The following is a 17752-nucleotide window of genomic DNA, read 5'->3' on the forward strand; positions in this document are numbered from 1 at the left end:
CACGTCCCAGAACATCGTTAGTTGGCTCACTTCTTTTGGCTACTTCTGTTTTACTTGGAGACGGAGGAGATGGTGGAAAGGGCAGGAGTGGGATGTGAGGGCTGTGAACGTGACCCTTGACCTGCACTCCCACCGTGTGCCCTGTGCCGGCGCCCAAACCCTTCACATCCCTTCCCACGGCAGCCACCTCCTCAGCTGCTTGCTGTTCCCCTCGTACCACCTTCCGTCGATTCTTCTCACAGCAGCTAGACAGGCCTTTGAAAACCTCACATTAGGTCATGTCACCTGCTTAGTGTGTCTTGCAACACTTAGAGTAAAATCCAAGCTCCTCACCGGACCGAAGGGCCCGCAGCATCCAGCCGGTGACTCCCTCGTCCCCACCTCTCGCTCGTCACATCGCAGCCCCGAGGCAGCGTGCAGTCCCCACTCCTGGCTTTCACCCTCCTGGTCCCTCTGCCCGCACGCCCTTCCTTCCCCGCTGCCACTCCCGCCTTCTCGTCATTCCAATCTCCACTCAGACATCAGCTCTCTGGAGAGCCCTTGCCTGCCCCCTATCACTCTACCACGTCTTCTTATCCCCGTAGCGCGCATCACTAGCTAACATGACTCTGTGGACGCGTGGTTTACTTGCTGACTGCTCGTCCCTCTGCTTTTCCTCCAGTGACAACAAGGGTTCCTGGCGCGTGAAAGGGCCTCCACATGCATACGCTCAGTGGAGGCTCGAAGGAGGGCAAACTACCTGCTCCAGACCTTACAGCTAGCAAAGTGGAACTCAATTCCTAAACCAATGTTACTTCCCTGATCCCTCTGGCCAGGAGCAGTGGAGTTCTGGAAGGGTCCTGCGTGTGGAGGGCGGACATGTGTAGGAACCGCGTTCTGTGAAGGTCAAGAGCATGGGTCGTGTGATTCCTTTAAGGAACATCCATCCCCACCCTCCTCAAAAACTGGCCCCACTGGCTCGAGTTCCCTCTGCGGTCACTGCTCTGTTCTACCACCTTCCAGGGAAGCTGGTGCTTTTCTTTCAAGAGGCAGATGGTGGTTCTTGTCAGCGGTTCTGTGGAGCTGAACCGTGGGGTGAGGCGAGGAATGCTAAAAGCAAGGGCTGCAGCCAGGACGGAATCGCTGGCCATTCTATGACTTTGTGGAGTGTGGTATCTGTGTGCGTGTCTGTGTGTGTGTGTCTGTCTATATGTCTGTGTGTTTGCGTGTGCGTGTCTGCGCATCTCTGTGTATCTGTGTGTGTGTAGAGGCCCTCAGTTGAAGGGATGTGGCTGATAGTTTGCTCTGCACTTAGCTGAAAATGGTAAGAAATGTCTGTGGCAGAAAAGCAATTCCCTGAGCTCTATCGATGGCAAACAATGGGCAAGGAAAGAAGTCGCTGGTGGACCCGTCAGTCCTCACACTGCAGAGCGTGTGGTCCCAACTCAGGGTCAACGTGCGTGGTTTTTATGAAGCTCTGGCTTCCTGTTCCCCTTGGCTCTCATCTCACACCACGTTCTGCCCCCACCTCAGCCACCTTTTGGCCCCCAGACTTGGGTGACCCTTCTGTCCCGCTGTGCGGGCACCAGCTCCCCTCCTGCCACAGGTGGCTGCACAGCCCGCTCCCGTCGCCCTCATCCTTCCTTCCTTCCCTTCCTCCGCCTCAGTTTTCAGCTGTTCCCCTCGAGGGTCCCCATCCTTGGGCTCCCCATTTGGGCAGGACCCCATAAAGAGCTCTCCATGTGCCTCTCTCTCCTTCATGATCTTTTCACAGGTGACTGTTTACATTTATTCGGGTTTCTGATCATGCTGGTCTTCCCCATCTGTGTGTGTGTGTGTGTGTGTGTGTGTGTGTGTGTGTGTAGTTGTGTGCACATGCGCACAAAGGCAAGGCAGGGGTCTTCTTTGGTTTGCCATATGCCTAGTACAGTGCCTGGTACTTGGCACTGCCGGGCACATGGTCAGATGGATGGATGGACGGATGGGTGGATAAGTGAATCAATGAATTCAGATGCTCTCTGGATTGAATTTTGTGCTCTCTGGTCTCTCATCTCATCCTTCTTCATCATGGGGCAAAATGAAAACATACCTTTGGGTTAAAAGCCCTAGCTTCCCCTCAGTGTACTTCAGCTGGTCATGCCTTTCCTCAAGAGAAGCCCCAGTCATTCTGCTTCCACTTGATAGGAAGACCAAGCTCCTGGGTCGTCCGTACAGAGAAGTTCCCTCCCTTTGAAGCCCACCGGGGCCCAGGGTAGCCACTTCCTCCCCACACCCTGACCCTACCTTCCTTACGTTTCCCTTGGTGGGGGTAGAAATGGCAGGATTATCCCCCCTGCAATGGCCAAAGCTCACTTGATTTGGAATCTGGAAGGTTTGGGGTCAAGGTCACCCCTAATTAGCTCTGAAACCTTGGGGGAACTTCCTTGCCCTCTCTGGGCCTCAGTTTTTTCATCAAGAGCATTGTACTAGATCAGTGTTCCCCAGATTTTAGTAACTGGCCCACCAGTGTTGTGACTTTTGCCATGTTCTTATGTCCCCTGTACTGTTACTTACTTAACATCTTGTTTTAAAGTGGTTTGCCATTTTTTTCTTGAATTTATATTTTATATAATACTACTCTCCAATATAAATGTAATATGAACTACATATGCACTTTCAATTTTCTAGCAGCCTCATTTAAAACAATAAGAAACAGGTGACATAATTTTTTTTTTTTTTTTTTTTTTTGCGGTACGCGGGCCTCTCACTGTTGTGGCCTCTCCCGTTGCCCAGCCGCTCCGCGGCATGTAGGATCTTCCCAGACTGGGGCACGAACCCGTGTCCCCTGTATCGGCAGGCAGATTCTTAACCACTGCGCCACCAGGGAAGCCCCAGGTGACATTAATTTTATTTTTATTTATTTATTTTTTGTTGTGGTGTGTGGGCATCTCTCTAGTTGTGTCATGTGGGTTTTTCTCTCTCTAGTTGTGGCATGCAGGCTCCAGAGTGTGTGGGCTGTGTAATTTGCAGCACGCAGGCTCTCTAGTTGAGGTGCAAGGGCTCAGTAGTTGTGGTGCACGGGCTCAGTAGTTGTGGTTGCCCCGTGGCACGTGGGATCTTAGTTCCCCAACCAGGGATTGAACCCACGTCCCCTGCATTGGAAGGCAGATTCTTTACCGCTGGACCACCAGGGAAGTTCCGACATTAATTTTAACAATATATTTTATTTAACCATGTTCATCCAAAAATGTAACACTATAAATTACCCAGATATTTAACTTTTTCTCATACTAAATGTCCAAAGTCTGCTGTGTATTTTACACTTCCAGCAGATCTCTCTATGGATGCTTAATTTTCACTGGAAATCCTTGATCTCTGTTTAGATGTCATAAAATGTACAGTTGAAAGAGTAGACTCACATACTCAAGTTGTTCCAAGCACACAGTTATTTTCTAATAATTGAGTCAAGTATCAATTTTAATTGTAAATTAATTAAAACGAAATGAAATAAAAAACTGAGTTCTGCAGGTTGTACTGCAGGACTTCCCTGGTGGCGCAGTGGTTAAGAATCCGCCTGCCAATGCGGGGGACACAGGTTTGAGCCCTGGTCTGGGAAGATCCCACATGTCGCGGAGCAACTAAGCCCGTGCGCCACAACTACTGAGCCTGTGCTCTAGAGCCCACGAGCCACAACTACTGAAGCCCACGTGCCACAACTGCTGAAGGCCACACACCTAGAGCCTGTGCTCTGCAACAAGAGAAGCCACCGCAATGAGAAGCCCGCGCACCGCAACGAAGAGTAGCCCCCACTCGCCGCAACTAGAGAAGGCCCACGTGCAGCAACAAAGAACCAATGCAGCCGAAAATAAATAAATAGATAAAAAAATTTTTTTTAAATAAATAAATAAATGTCACGTGCTCAACAGCCACATGTGGCTGGTGGTGACTACAGTGGACAGCATGGACATATGACAATCGTGGATAACAAACCCGCCTCCCTGTTGTAAACAGAAGGTAGCCTTAAAAATAAATACAATGACAATACAAGAGTGACATTAAATTCTAGCTAGATACTGCTGCCTGCTGAGGTGCCGAGCCCTAGGTCTGCTCTGTGTCTGTTAAAAAGGGAGATTTAGCACATATGTAAAGGTGTTAAAAACACACTGGCACCTAGCTGAGACTCTCCTTTTGATGGAATCAAAAGGATTAAGAAAACTGAAAAGGAATTGAATGCTGCAGCCTTGTACCACCTAAAATAATCCTGCATAAAACATCAACGGACCACCCAAATCTAGATGATCACTCTGCACTCTGAAATTCTGTAGCCTTTTGCTCCTTTACTCTTATCACTTTGCTTCCTCTTCAGAGACCACTAGCATGTGATCTTGCAAAAAGTGAACTAAGCGAGACTTGGAAAAACTAAGTTCTGGTTCAGACTCTGTCATTGCCAGCTCTGTGACTCTGGGTGAGGTCTCAGTTTCCTCATTTTGTGAAACGGAAGTGTTTGGACTCACCAAATACCAGCAGCCATGGAGTGGCGGGCTCTGGGCCCTGGCTAGCCGCGAACTGTCTCATTTTGTCCACAGCATAAGCCCTGTGAGAAAGGCACTGTTCCACTCCTGCAGGCGGAAACGTGGAGGCTCAGACAGATTTGAGCAACCTGCCAGAGCCCCACCAATAGAAGCCACAAAGTTAGAACTTGGATCCAGGTGTGAGGACCACTGAGCCCACGCTGTCAGGTTCTCAGGGCAACTCCCATCCCCCCAAATGGTAGGTTTGTGTTTCAAAACATAATCAACATGAAATGTGCGGTATTTCTTGGAGCTTTTCCTTCCAGCTTATGCCACGTCCCTGGTTTCCTGAGTTGGCATGCTTTTCTGATTTACCCACATTTTCTTTGGGTCTCCATCTCTGTTATTTCTTGCTCCTCCTTTTAGCTTCTTGCTTTTATTCTCCACTCCCTGTTACCCCCTTGGTGTTTCTTGGTGCTTCTGGAAGATGTACCCACTCTGGAGTTTGTGAACTGCAGCCTGGTGGGCCGTATCAAGCCTGCAGACATGTCTGATTTGGCTCAGGTGATGCTGGCTCACATAGTGTTTTTAAAATTTGTGAGTTAGTTACCAACATTTAAACACTGGGACATTTCAAATAAAAATCTGGATTTCTAGAGTTTTGGGAACAATTTGGCAACACTGGACCATTGGCTGGAAAGCTGAGTGGTGGCAGCTCTTTCTAACTCCCCCAGGTCCCCCTCCTCCCTATTATCACCCCCACCCCTCAACCCAGCCTGACTGTCAGTTGTCAGCTGTCATTACACGTGTGCTGCCATTTTCTTATAATAAAGCTGGACAGCAGTACTGAATATTGCTCTGTCATTTTCTAGCTATGTGACCTTGGGTAAGTGTCTCAATGTTCTCATCTGGAAAATGGGCATAATATTTATCCATGCCTCAAAGGGTTGTCGTGAGAATTAAATAAGCTAATGTATGTGAAGTGTTTTGAAGAATCTCTAGCACATAATGAGTGCTACATAAGTGCTAGCAATTATTAAGAGGAAAGGGCAGTGTTTTTGGCATATGTCTCTATCATTGAGAGCCACGTATTTTCAGAAAAACAGCAAGGAAGCACAATTCTATGGATAAGTGAAGCAGTTCTTAAAACTGGCCCATTTTGTTCATTTATATTCTCTGCCCCATGCAGGTATCTGAATTCAAGACACCTGCCCTCCCCAACCCCTAGCATTGCAGGGCTGCTTCCCCTATAAACATCGTCCACGTATTTCAGATCTACATGGAGGTTCAGTGGCGGGATCTGTGTTCCCCTCCCTGCTCCACTTCTGTTCGCAATCCCGGCTGCAGCATACAGGGTGATTTTGCTGGTGGTGCTTGTCATTCCCTGCACTAGCTTTAGCTGAAGACCATTTCGTGTTCTGAACTGATATTATTTCTGGAGGTTTCACTGAACCACAGGCAGCCCTCTTAGGGGTACAAATTCCCTAGGCTTATGATGGCATTGATTGCTTAATCCACTGGATCATTCTCTCCTAGTTTGCCAGGACATGGAGCTTCATATCTGGTGGGTACACTTGGAGTGGAATTGTGCATTTATGGAAAAGACCTATGTACAAAGCAGTGTGTGGCTTCAGGGCTTGAACACATTGACATGTTAGGCAATAAAAACAATGTGAACTACTATTTGTTGAGCTTCTACAATGTGCGAGGGACTATGAGAAACCTTTGTGCACTTCCCTGGTGGTGCAGTGGTTAAGAATCTGCCTGCGAATGCAGCAGAAACGGGTTTGAGCCCTGGTCCAGGAAGATCCCACATGCCGCGGAGCAACTAAGCCCGTGCGCCACGACTACTGAGCCTGTGCTCTAGAGCCTGTGAGCCACAACTACTGAGTCCACGTGCCACAGCTACTGAAGCCCGCACGCCTAGACCCTGTGCTCCTCAATAAAAGAAGCCACTGCAGTGAGAAGCCCACACACGGCAACAAAGACCCAATGCAGCCAAAAATAAATAAATAAATAAAAATTAAAAAAACAAAAGAAGCCTTTGCATGTTTTATTTCAAATTGCCACAAAACAATGCAGGGCACAGAAGTTTAATAACATTTATTGAACTCTTAGTCAGAGACAAGGATTACAAAGCTACTGTTCTGAACCCCAACCCAAGGCCAGCCCAGGCAGCCTCCGGCATAGATACGTCATTGGTCTGTACTTATATCCCATCTACGGGCCATGTCTCCAACTGAGTAACACAAGCAGAGCCCAGCTTTCCTGGGCCATTGACAGACCCATCAAGAATGACTTGTCCAATGTCTCACAGTGACTTATTACCAGAACCAATCCTGGAATTCAGGATTCCTCATGTAGTAGTCTTTCTCCCACTGTTATAACAAGAATCCTAAGGCCAAATGAGCATTAAGAGGGGCCAGACAGGTTTCAGAGGAGAATTAGGTGCACCATGTAGGGAATGTTTCGAACTGGGGTACATGTGTGCTTTTGAGGGGGCAACCACTAAATTATGGTACAAATATACAATGGAATACTATGCAGCTTCATTAAAGAATGAAAAAAGCATTATATATACTGTTCTTGGTGATATATTAAGCAAAAAAACAGCAAGATATAGGATGGTGTGAATAATGTGCTCATTTTGGAGAGAGTAAAAAAAAGGGAGAGTTGAAATCCTCTATTCATATTTGCTTGTATATATACTTAAAAACTCTGAAAGAATAAATAGGAAACTAAGATACTAATGCAGTGGTTACTTGTGTGGTGGTGGTGATGATGGGGTGGATTTGGGAACTGGTGAGCAGGGGAAAGGAATGGGAGGGAGACTTTGCAATGTGTGCCTTTTTTATACTTTTAGGTTTTCAAATAATATGAATGTTATTACCTTTTTAATGTGTGTGTATGTCCACACACACACACACACACACACACACACACACACACACAGCTGCATAGGAAAAGCAGCCTATTACTCAGCTCTAGTCAATTGCTACTTTCTGGGAACATGAGCTTAATGTTTTCAGTTCTGATTTTTTAAGGGAACCTGGAAATCTATTTTTTTTTTAAATCCCAATTTTTAATTTCAAATTGTTCATTGTTAATATGTAGAAATACAATAGAATTTTTGCATATTAACAGTGTGCAAACATGCTGAACTCAGTTTGTTTGTAGGAACTTTTATTGTGGAGTCTTTGTGATTTTCTATGAAGGTAATTATATCATCTGTGAATAGAAACAATTTAATTTCTTCCTTCCTGTATACCTGGGTTTTTTTTCCTTTTTCTTGCCGTATTGCACTGGCTAAAACTTCCAGTATGATGCTGAATAGGAGTGATGAGAACATCCTTGCCTTGTTTCAGATCTTGAGGGGAAAGCATTCCAACTTTCATCATTAAATGTGATGCTAGCTGTAGATTATTTATAGATGTCCTTTATCAGGTTAAAGAAGTTCTCTCCCTGTTCCTAGTTTGATAAGGTTTCATCAAATGGATGGATGTTGAATTCTGTCAAATATTTTTCTGCATCTGTTAAAATGATTATATGGATTTTCCTTTTTAGTTAATATGGTGAATCACATTGTTACTATGGTGAATGATTTTTAAATGTTGAACTAGCCTTGCATTCCTGGGATAAACCCAATTTGGTCTTACATATTATCCTTTTTATATATTGCTGGATTAGATTTGCTAAGATTTTGTTGAGGATTTTTATGACTATGTTCATGAGGACTATTGGCTGGTAGTTTTCTTGTAATGTCTTTTTTTTTTTTTTTTTTTGCGGTACGCGGGCCTCTCACTGTTGTGGCCTCTCCCGTTGCGGAGCACAGGCTCCGGACGCGCAGGTTTAGTGGCCATGGCTCACGGGCCCAGCCGCTCTGCGTCATGTGGGATCTTCCCAGACCGGGGCACGAACCCACAACCCCTGCATCGGCAGGCGGACTCTCAATCACTGCGCCACCAGGGAAGCCCTCTTGTAATGTCTTTGTCTGGTTTTGATATTAGGGTAAAGCTGATGTCATAAAGCAAGTAGGGAATTTTCCCTTGATTTCCCTAATTTTTAAATGGTGAAAAAATGACTTATAGAGTGCTTCCTGTGTGCCAGGCATTGTGTTACGTGCTTAACTTATTTAATACTTACAGAAACTCTATGAAGTATGTACCATTATCATCATCATCCCCACTTTATAGGTGGGGAAACTGAGGCACAGAGGAGTTAAAGCCACTTGCCTAAAGTCACACAGCTTATAAGTAGTAAAGCCAAGACTCAAAACTCCAGAAGTCCAGCTCCAGACTTTGTACTCTTAATCTGTTTACTACATCTTCTCTAAAGATTTTACAGGCGAAAGAGAACACATCTGGAGGGCTCAGCCCAGCTTAGCAGCCACCATTCTTCCACCTGTGGTTAACAACAACAGTAACTAGCACATGTCAGAGCACTTACTACCTGCCAGGCTACAGACTCATCATCTCCTTTCATCTTGCACCAGCCCTCAGAGGCAGGCAGGCAGTTGTAGAAATGCTCCCTTCTGCTGGGTGGCATGCAGTTTCAGGCTTCATCTTCTTCACTTTGTCTCCCTTAACATCCACTGTGCCTTTCAGAAGGTAAAATTTTAAAAATGTCTTTCAAATCTCAGTTTGATTTTCCACTACTCCTTCCTTATCAGGGGGGCTCAGCCGTCCTCCCTCCCACTCTCTTCCCCCAGGCATTCAGGCTCATCTTTCCCTCTTGCACTGCCTTTTGCTTTGCACTGTCTTGTCCCAGCTGTGGCCCAATCAATGTCCCCAACTCTGCTTTGTTGGCTTATTGTATGTGTTTTGAAAAGTTGGAAACATTTTGCTTATTTAAAATGGAGGAGGAAAGAGATGGAGTTTTAGGAACAGCTGGGACACCAATTTTCTCCAGTGAGCCCACAGCACGGAGAACTGAAGTTAGTTAAAAGAACTAGTAGTAATGAAGGCAGTAATGAAGGCACTGGATGCAATGGAAAGGTGTTTGCACGCTGGCTGGACTGTGTGACTGTAGATGAGACGCTCCACTTCTCTGAATCTCAGTTTGCTCTTCTGTAAAATGCGTTCAGGGCACATACAGGTCACAGGGATGTGGTGGGGATTCACTGCAATAATATAAGCATTTAATACAGGAAAAGATCCAGCGTGGTCCACAGTCCAGGCCCTGTGCTAAGCCATTTTAACATAGGTTATCTTATTTAATATACACTGCCTGTGCACTACCGTTACCACCATTTTATAGGCAGGGAAGATTGTGGTACAGAGAATAAGAATTCTTAAGTGGCAGAACTTTGCCTATACTTCACATTAGAACCCTCTGGATCCCACACCAGACCAGTTAAGTTGGACTGTCTGGGGTAATTCCTAGAGGCAGGGGATTGGACCACATGGCCTTTCCCAAGCTCTTCCTTTCAATCTAGAGGCTGAAAGTGCTAAGAAACAGCCCAGCTTTCCCCTAGTTACTAGTTCCCCTGTTGCCAAACAGCCATTCCCCATCGCTCTTTCACTCTCCAACCACCATGGCGAGAATTTGGAATTGGGGTGAGTCCACTGCCAGGAAAAGTGACTCAATTAAAATCTCAGTTTTCAACAATATTACCAAGCCCTGTGGTCTGTTACTTCACACCCAGCATAGCTGAGCCTTCCAGTCGGAGGCCAGGTAGCAAGGGTTTGCGAATTGCTGGGGCTAGGGGCAGGGCAGGGAATACTGTAGTGAGCTCAGACAGAGAAGCACTGCACTGAGCTGAGTGCTCTTCTCAGCATGCTTCCCAGTCCCTTCTCTGGCTCAGGCAGGGCTGAGCAACTCCCCTCCTCCTTATAACCAAGGCAGCTTTATGATAACCACAACTACAGCAGCACAGCAGCAATCAATGTGTGGTGTGTCAGGCACTGAGCTGTGCGCTTCACTTGCACCCTTGCCTCCATCCACATCTTTACTTCTCACCACAATTTCAGGGGTAGGTACTCTCATAATGCCCATTTTACAGATGTGGAAACCGAGGCACAGAGACATGAAAGGTTCATAGATTAATACCCAGCTCTGCTTCATTCTACAGTCTGCATTCTTAGTCACTAGGACATACTTGTCTGCCCTTACGGTTTTGAGAGAATGACTTAAGGATTTCACTCTTGAACCACCTTGCAAGCCATTAACAAAACCCATGATCTTCCTGCAAGCCTGGCTTCTCCAATCGATTTTCTCCAGAATGTTTCGTCCTTCTGCATCCATCACAAGCTCCATGTATGAGCTCCTTGACCTCAGAGGCTGCATCTCAGGGGTCTCTGAGTCCCTTTTTTACACCTCCTTAGCCCTTGGCACACAGTAGGTGGTCATAACTCTGAATGTATGAACACATCAATGCCCTTCAAGTTCTGATCACAATCCCCCACTCTTTTAAGTCTCTAAGTCCTGAGCTCAGCCTTGAAGAGCATGTGCCTGGTATATAATAGGTGCCGATGTCAATGGGTCAGGAAGGTCCTAGCTGGCATAGGAGTTAAGCCGTAAAGGTGTGTGGTACCTTGACTCCCACCTTGAGGTGTTTGAAGGTCTGAGCTTTCCTTCATTCTCCCCATCCTCATTTCCCTGCTCTGGACCCTTAGAGTCTCTCCTCGTCTTTACGGTTCTGTCCCTTAAGGGGTTTTCAGAAAAGCCTGAGAGAGTAGTTACTCTTGAGTCCAAAGAGGAGATGGAGGGGTGAAGGGTAGGAGTCAGAAAGGGGCCCTGTCACTTCTCTGGTTCAGCAAATAACCAACCTTCTCAAAAACACTCCCCAAAGGAGAGCTCTGGAGAGGCTCAGGGGGGCCAACATGGGGAGGTGGGAACTGGGCCGAAATCAATTCCAGCTCTAGGTAATTACAGGACACATCACCACCCCAGCAGGGCGAACTAGGCTAGCCTCTCTGCAAGGGCAGCCAGAGCAATGTTAGTGATAAAATTCCCATCACTCACTGGGGGAGAGGCTCAGCCTTAGCAAACTTATGGTTTCTCGAACCTGCCAAATTTGGGAGGGAGGATTTATTTAAACAACCTTAGCAGGGTCCGTGACTACCAAGATGAATGTTTTGGAAAGGAAATCTCACAAGGCTCTCAGAAATCCAGCTCCCAAGTTCCCAGGATCCCAGGATGCTAAAGACAGTGGGGTTGATGAAGCTACGATTCTAGGCTTTACATAGATTGGATTTTTTTTTTTTCCTTTCTTTCTGTCGCTCTCTCCCATCTGCATGGAAGTGACCTTTAGGAATCTTTCTGCCACAGAGACTGTCTCAGGGACTAGCTGGAAGAAAGGTCCCTCTCAAGCTGGAGCCTCAGGAAGCCCGCCCCCGCCTCAGGCGACCATGGCAAGCACCAACTCCCCCCTCCCCCCTCAGTAAGCCCCTTCCCAACAGCTCAGCTCTCTTCAGGAACTCAGGACAAGTCTCAGCTATACTTTGGACAGGAGGCTAGGATGTGGGACCCGCCAGAGATGTGCAGCAGCTCTGAGCTGCCTAGGGTGGGTGGACCAGGAGGCAAAGCCCAGGGGTGAGGCATGTCCTCAAGGAGACTGTGACCCCCTGAGGTGGCGGCCTCGGCAGCCCGCGTGTACCTCTGCACCCTTGCCCTGTCCAGGGCATGGCTCCGGAGCCGCCCCGACTCTTTCTAGCCGGTCTGGAGACGCGTTCCTCAGGGTGGCAGCGGGGGCTCATCCCTCGCTCCATCCCAGCGCCCCCCGGGGGCCAGAGAGTGCCCAGGATCAGGGGTTCCAGCTTCATCTCGGGTCAGGCGGCGACACGCCGCGGGGCAGAGGGGCAGAGGTGCCCCTAGTCTGGGGGCGACGGGAGAGGGGAGGCCCCCGAGAAACCATCTGTCCGGACTTGCAGTCGAGTCACACGCACAGCCCCCTCTGGACCCCCTCACGGGCGCCGACCGCTTCAGTCGCGCACACAAATACACACAGACACGCTCGAATCCCGCGCACTCACACCGACCCCACTCACACCCTGCCCATCGCCTGCCGCGTACACTCGTGAGACGCACACACGCACGGTCCCCGCCAGGCCACCGCAACTTCCTTTCCCCCAGCCTGGAAATGTCCGCAGTTGCCCTTAAGGCGTAAACTTTTTCAGAGGGGGCGTCAGGGATCGCTCCGAGAAGGTGGCTAGGCCTGGGGGTCCCGGGCAGGGTCACCCCGCATTCGGGGCTCCCGTCTTCCCTCCCTGTCCCCCACGCCCCTCACCTGGTAAACCGAGGCACAACAAGAGGCTGTAGTAGACCACGGGCACGAAGCCCAAGCCGCAGGCCCAGCCGGGGGACCAGGACAGCGAGCTGTTGGCTACGAGGTGGGCGTGCGTGTGCTCCATGAGCGCGCCCCTCGCTCGCCTCAGCTCTGCGCCCGGCCTGCCAGCCCTGCTCTGGGCGCCGGCTCGGTGGTGGCTGCCGCTGAGGCAGCAGCTGGAGCAGCAGCGCCTCTCCCTGCAGGACTTGCTTCTACCCTCGGCCGTGGTCCCCTCTGCTCCCTCCGCACCTGCTCGCCTGGAGTCCCGGCTCAGCCCTCCCGCAGGGCGCAGGGCGCAGGGACTCGGGAGGGGTTCCCGGAGCCCGGTTGTGCACCTCCCACCTCCGACCCTCTAGGCTCCCGCCTCGGAGCCGGGGGGCTGGGACGCCGCTCCCCGCAGCCAATCAGCAATGCCTGGACGCGGTGGAGGTGGAGGGGGGAGATGCTCGGGAGGAGGGGGTCCCAGCTGCCTCTCTCGGCTTCGGATTCTGGATTAGAGATGGAGTTAGACCTGGGAACACCAGAGGAAGTCTGGGTGGGAACAGACTACCCTCATCTCCCCACCGCATGGGAGGGGCGTGGTGTGGGTGGGACCTGCTTCTCCCGCAAAGGCTCCGTACTCCTCCAGCGTGTCCTCAGTTTGCCTTTCTCAACCTTCCCCCCAGCCACTTCTTTTCCCCCCAAGCGCCCGCGCGCCACCCCCTGCCAGGGCTTCGAGTCCATCTCCATATTGAGGATTCTCCACCCAGGGCAGGAGGTGGGAAGAGGAGGCTGTAGGAGCGAAGATGCTCTAGGGTTGTCCGTTCTCCTGGACCAGAGGAGCTGAGCTTAGAACTACCATATGACCCAGCAATCCCACTACTGGGCATATACCCTGAGAAAGCTGTAATTCAAAAAATCATGTACCCCAATGTTCATTGCAGCACTATTTACAATAGCCAGGACATGGAAGCAACCTAAGTGTCCACGCACAGATAAATAGATAAAGAAGATGTGGCACATATATACAATGGAGTATTACTCAGCCATAAAAAGAAACGAAATTGAGTTATTTGTGGTGAAGTGGACGGACCAGAGTCTGTCATACAGAGTGAAGTAGGTCAGAAAGAGAAAAACAAATACCATATGCTAACGCACATATATGGAATCTAAAAAAAAAAAAAAAAGGTTCTGATGAACCTAGGGGCAGGAGGAATAAAGATGCAGACGTAGAGAATGGACTTGAGGACACAGGGAGGGGGAGGGGTAAGCTGGGACGAAGTGAGAGAGTGGCATGGACATATATACACTACCAAATATAAAATAGATAGCTAGTGGGAAGCAGCTGAATAGCACAGGGAGATCAGTGTGGTGCTTTGTGTCCACCTAGAGAGGTGGGGTAGGGAGGGTGGGAGGGAGATACAAGAGGGAGGGGATATGGGGATATATGTATATGTACAGCTGATTCAGTTTGTTATACAGCAGAAACAAACACAACATTGTAAAGCAATTATACTCAATAAAGATGTTAAGAAAAAAAAAGAAAACAAACAGAAAAAAAAAAAAAGGAAGTGTGCGTTCATCTGAGTGTGTGTGTTGGCTCTGGGGGAGGCCAGAGGTGGACTGTCCCTGAGCTGAGTGCCTTTGAATGGAACATGGGCAGGGTTGCAGAAGCCCTCCACATGGAGCCCTCCTGCCAGGGATGGGATGTTGCAGCCACTCAGACACACTCATCCACACTCACACAGACACGATACTCAGTCATGGGGACACAATCACACTCTCAGGGGGCATGTGGAAGCCCTCTCATCCCACATCCAGACACGTGAAAACACAGAGGCATCCTTGTCAACGTGCACAATGACCACACTCATGCGACACACCAAACACACACTCAGACTCACGTGGGAGCTACCTGGGGGTGGTCTAGTGTTTGAGGGTTGAGTGAAGGATAAGAGAGGTAAAGCAGGTGGGATCTAGGCAATCTTGGAGAGTTGGGGTGAATGGGCACCCCCTTCTCCTCAGGGTAGACAGGGGGAGAGTTCCCCATGCAGCTATTCTGTGGGCCACAAGAGAATTCGGAAGGGAGATACACCTGGGGCTCAAGGCAGTGCATGTGAGAGAGTTAAAGATTCTGCAGAAATCCCAAGGAGAGGTGGGGCTGAGCAGCTGTCATCCCAGGAGCATGTGATGGGCTCAGAAAAGACTATGACCCCACTCTGTGCCCCGACAGCACCCCCCTCAATAACATTTATTGCAGGGGGAAGGGGACTGGGTGGGCTTTCCCCAGCCTCTCCAGGTCTCCCAAGATGGAGGGGACCTTTGCCCCTTCTGCCCAACAAGGGGCCTGTGTCCAGTTCCCATCACTGCTAGGATTCTTAGATCATTACATATCGTTGTTAGATTATTACACAGTCATGTGGGCCCAGTGAGGCCAGGTCTGATATCTCAAGCCAAGTTAGATATCAAAAGTTTGCTGTGCACTCTCCCATTTAAATGTGACTGCCCCAAACAAAAACAAAACAAAGAACCCCAGTGCATTGATAAATAAAGCAGTGTCATCATAGAGGCTTGACAAATAATTGTTCAAGAACCTATAGATTAGATGTGTCTACAGGCAACTAGACTGAGATGCGAAACTGGGGTTGGGGAGGGGCAGGTGTATGTGATTTGACAAAGCTCCCCGTCTATTCAGAGATCTCCTTACCTTGCGAACCATGGATAATACCTCAGGGCTTTTGCACTGGCTCTTTCCTCAGCGTGAAGTGCTCTTTCTCCATAAAGCTGAATTAACCTGCTTCTGCAGGTCTTTGCTTATACGTCTCCTTCTCATTGAAGCTTTCCCTGACAATACTATTTAAAATGGAAATTTTCACGCAACCCCTGTCCAAAACGCTCACTTCCTCTGCCCCTTCCCTGCTTGATTTTTTTCCATACGCTTAGCACCACGGACATACAATATACAATTTAATTATTTAGTTTGTTTCTTGTCTGTGCTTCTACACAGAGCTTGCATTTTGCAGATTCTCAACAAACATGGAAAGAATAGAGGGTCCCAGCACAACTGACCTAGGGCGTGCCGGGCAGGGGAAAATGAGTTTATCTTTGTCTTTGTGGAGTGTCAGCACATTGGATGCTGATAGGGTTGGGGTAGGGCACAATCCTAGGTTTAGCATGTCGTTATCATATATGGCTGCTACTTTAAAAATAATTTGTGTGGTTTGATTCTGGGACTCTAGTTAGAGACTCTTTATAAAACTAGAGACTTGACTGGGCAGAGGGACTGGGCTGCATGGGGAATCTTAACACGTCTTGTTTCTGAGCCTCCCTTTCCCCATCTGTAAAATGGGGATGAAGGAAACCAGGTATGCCTCATTCTAGGGATGCGGAGCAGGGAGAAATGGTATGGAGTAGCAGAGACGGTGCAGACTGCAGTTCTGGAGAGCAGGGAATTGGACTGGGTTCTCTGCTGCTCTATTGAGAGCCTTGGCAGCCTGTCAATGTCCAGGTTTCCTGGGAAATGGATGGGTGGGAAGAGAAGAACTTTAAGGTCCAAAGTCAGGCGTTGGGTGTTCTTGGTCCTGGGGGAGGGACATGATGAGTCAACAACAAAGTCTGTTTAATTTTGCTCAAGCGCTGACCCACTTGACTGGCTCTGTAAGACAATGGAGTATGTGAGCTGACAACTGTGGTTGGTGAAATTCATATACTTATTCATTTTCAACAGACTTTCACTGGACATTTGACATGTGTTGACCAGGACTGGCTACATAATTGCAGGGCCTGTTGCAAAAATGAAACTGTGGGGCCCTTGTTCAAAAATTAAGCATTTCAGAGTGGTAACAGCAGAGCATTAAACCAAACATGGAGCCCTTCTAAGCGAGGGGCCTGTGTGACAGCACGCGCATGAACCTGGCCCTGCTTAGGGTACAGAGGTGGGTAATAAGAGTTAACATTGATTGGGGACTTATGAAACAGGTATGTCTTCACTCATTTTATCCTCATGATAACACTGGAAGGAAGGTACAGTTATTAGCCCCATTTCACAGGTGAGAAAAACAAGGCACAGAGAAGTTTAGTAATTTGCCAAGGCCACCTGGCTGGGATTAGGTTGCAGGTGGTCTGGCTTCAGAGCCTGTGCTGTAACCACTGGGAGGAGCTTAGTTTAGTGGAGAGACATGTATCCAACAGAAAACTATTACACAATGTAAGGTGGGCTCCATGTGACACTAGGGCTGGGACTTCATCTGTCTTGTCCTCTGCTGTATCCCAGTGCTAAGAACAGTGCCAGGTAGGTGTCCAGCGATAAATCTTAAATGAATGAGTAAATAAATATAATAGATAGATATGGAGAATGTTAGGGACGGGGGTTGCAAACTCAAATACCTATGAGCCTGGGCAGGTAATAAACATGAGTGAGGCAGAACCATTGTTCATTCTTCAGTTCCATAAGGAAATAGGCTATTTCCCATTTTTCTGGTGACACCTAGCCTTTTTGGTCGAGCTTTCATTTCTCCGCCCTTTGACAGAGACAGTGGTATAAAGTAATAATTCTTTAAGAAAAACAGTAGCACAAATATAATATAAATTGTAACTAACACTTTATTCAGTGTTGGGAAGGCAAAAGGGAGAAGTGGGGACTATAACAAACTAGAATTGTCTGCCAGCCACTGTACTGAGTTCAGGGTATACAGTTGTTCTAAAAAGTTGGTCTCTGCTTTCCTGGATCTTAAGTGCAAAAGACAGGCATGAATTAATCCATCTGATACCATAAACAGACAGACAGACAGACAGACACACACACACACACACACATAATTATAAACTTAGATAAATGCTTTACAGAAAAAGTCATAGGAATGAGAAACCACATACTAGTGATATCCGATGTGGTTTGGCAATCAGGGAAGGCTTCTTTGAGGAAGCAATATTTAGACCTGAAAAAAGATGTGAAAGATGAATAATAGTTAACTAAGGAAGGGATGCGGGGCTGGGAGTGAGGAGAGCATCTCAGGGAGAAAAAAGAGCAAGTGAAAAG

At 48.2% G+C, this 17752-nt stretch overlaps 1 protein-coding gene across 1 annotated transcript in view; it reads right to left on the minus strand.

Moving 5' to 3' along the window:
* The window catches only part of GPR139 (G protein-coupled receptor 139), a 40409-nt gene extending 27313 nt beyond the window's left edge, over positions 1-13096 (minus strand). The window contains exon 1 of the mRNA XM_004285713.2: positions 12697-13096. Coding sequence (XP_004285761.1) covers positions 12697-12820 — 124 coding nt within the window. The 5' untranslated portion in view covers positions 12821-13096. The remainder of the gene's footprint in view (positions 1-12696) is intronic.
* Between the last annotated feature and the right edge of the window lie 4656 nt (positions 13097-17752).

The sequence above is a fragment of the Orcinus orca genome, chromosome 16 (assembly GCF_937001465.1).
Source record: "Orcinus orca chromosome 16, mOrcOrc1.1, whole genome shotgun sequence".
NCBI classification, from domain to species: Eukaryota; Metazoa; Chordata; class Mammalia; order Artiodactyla; family Delphinidae; genus Orcinus; species Orcinus orca.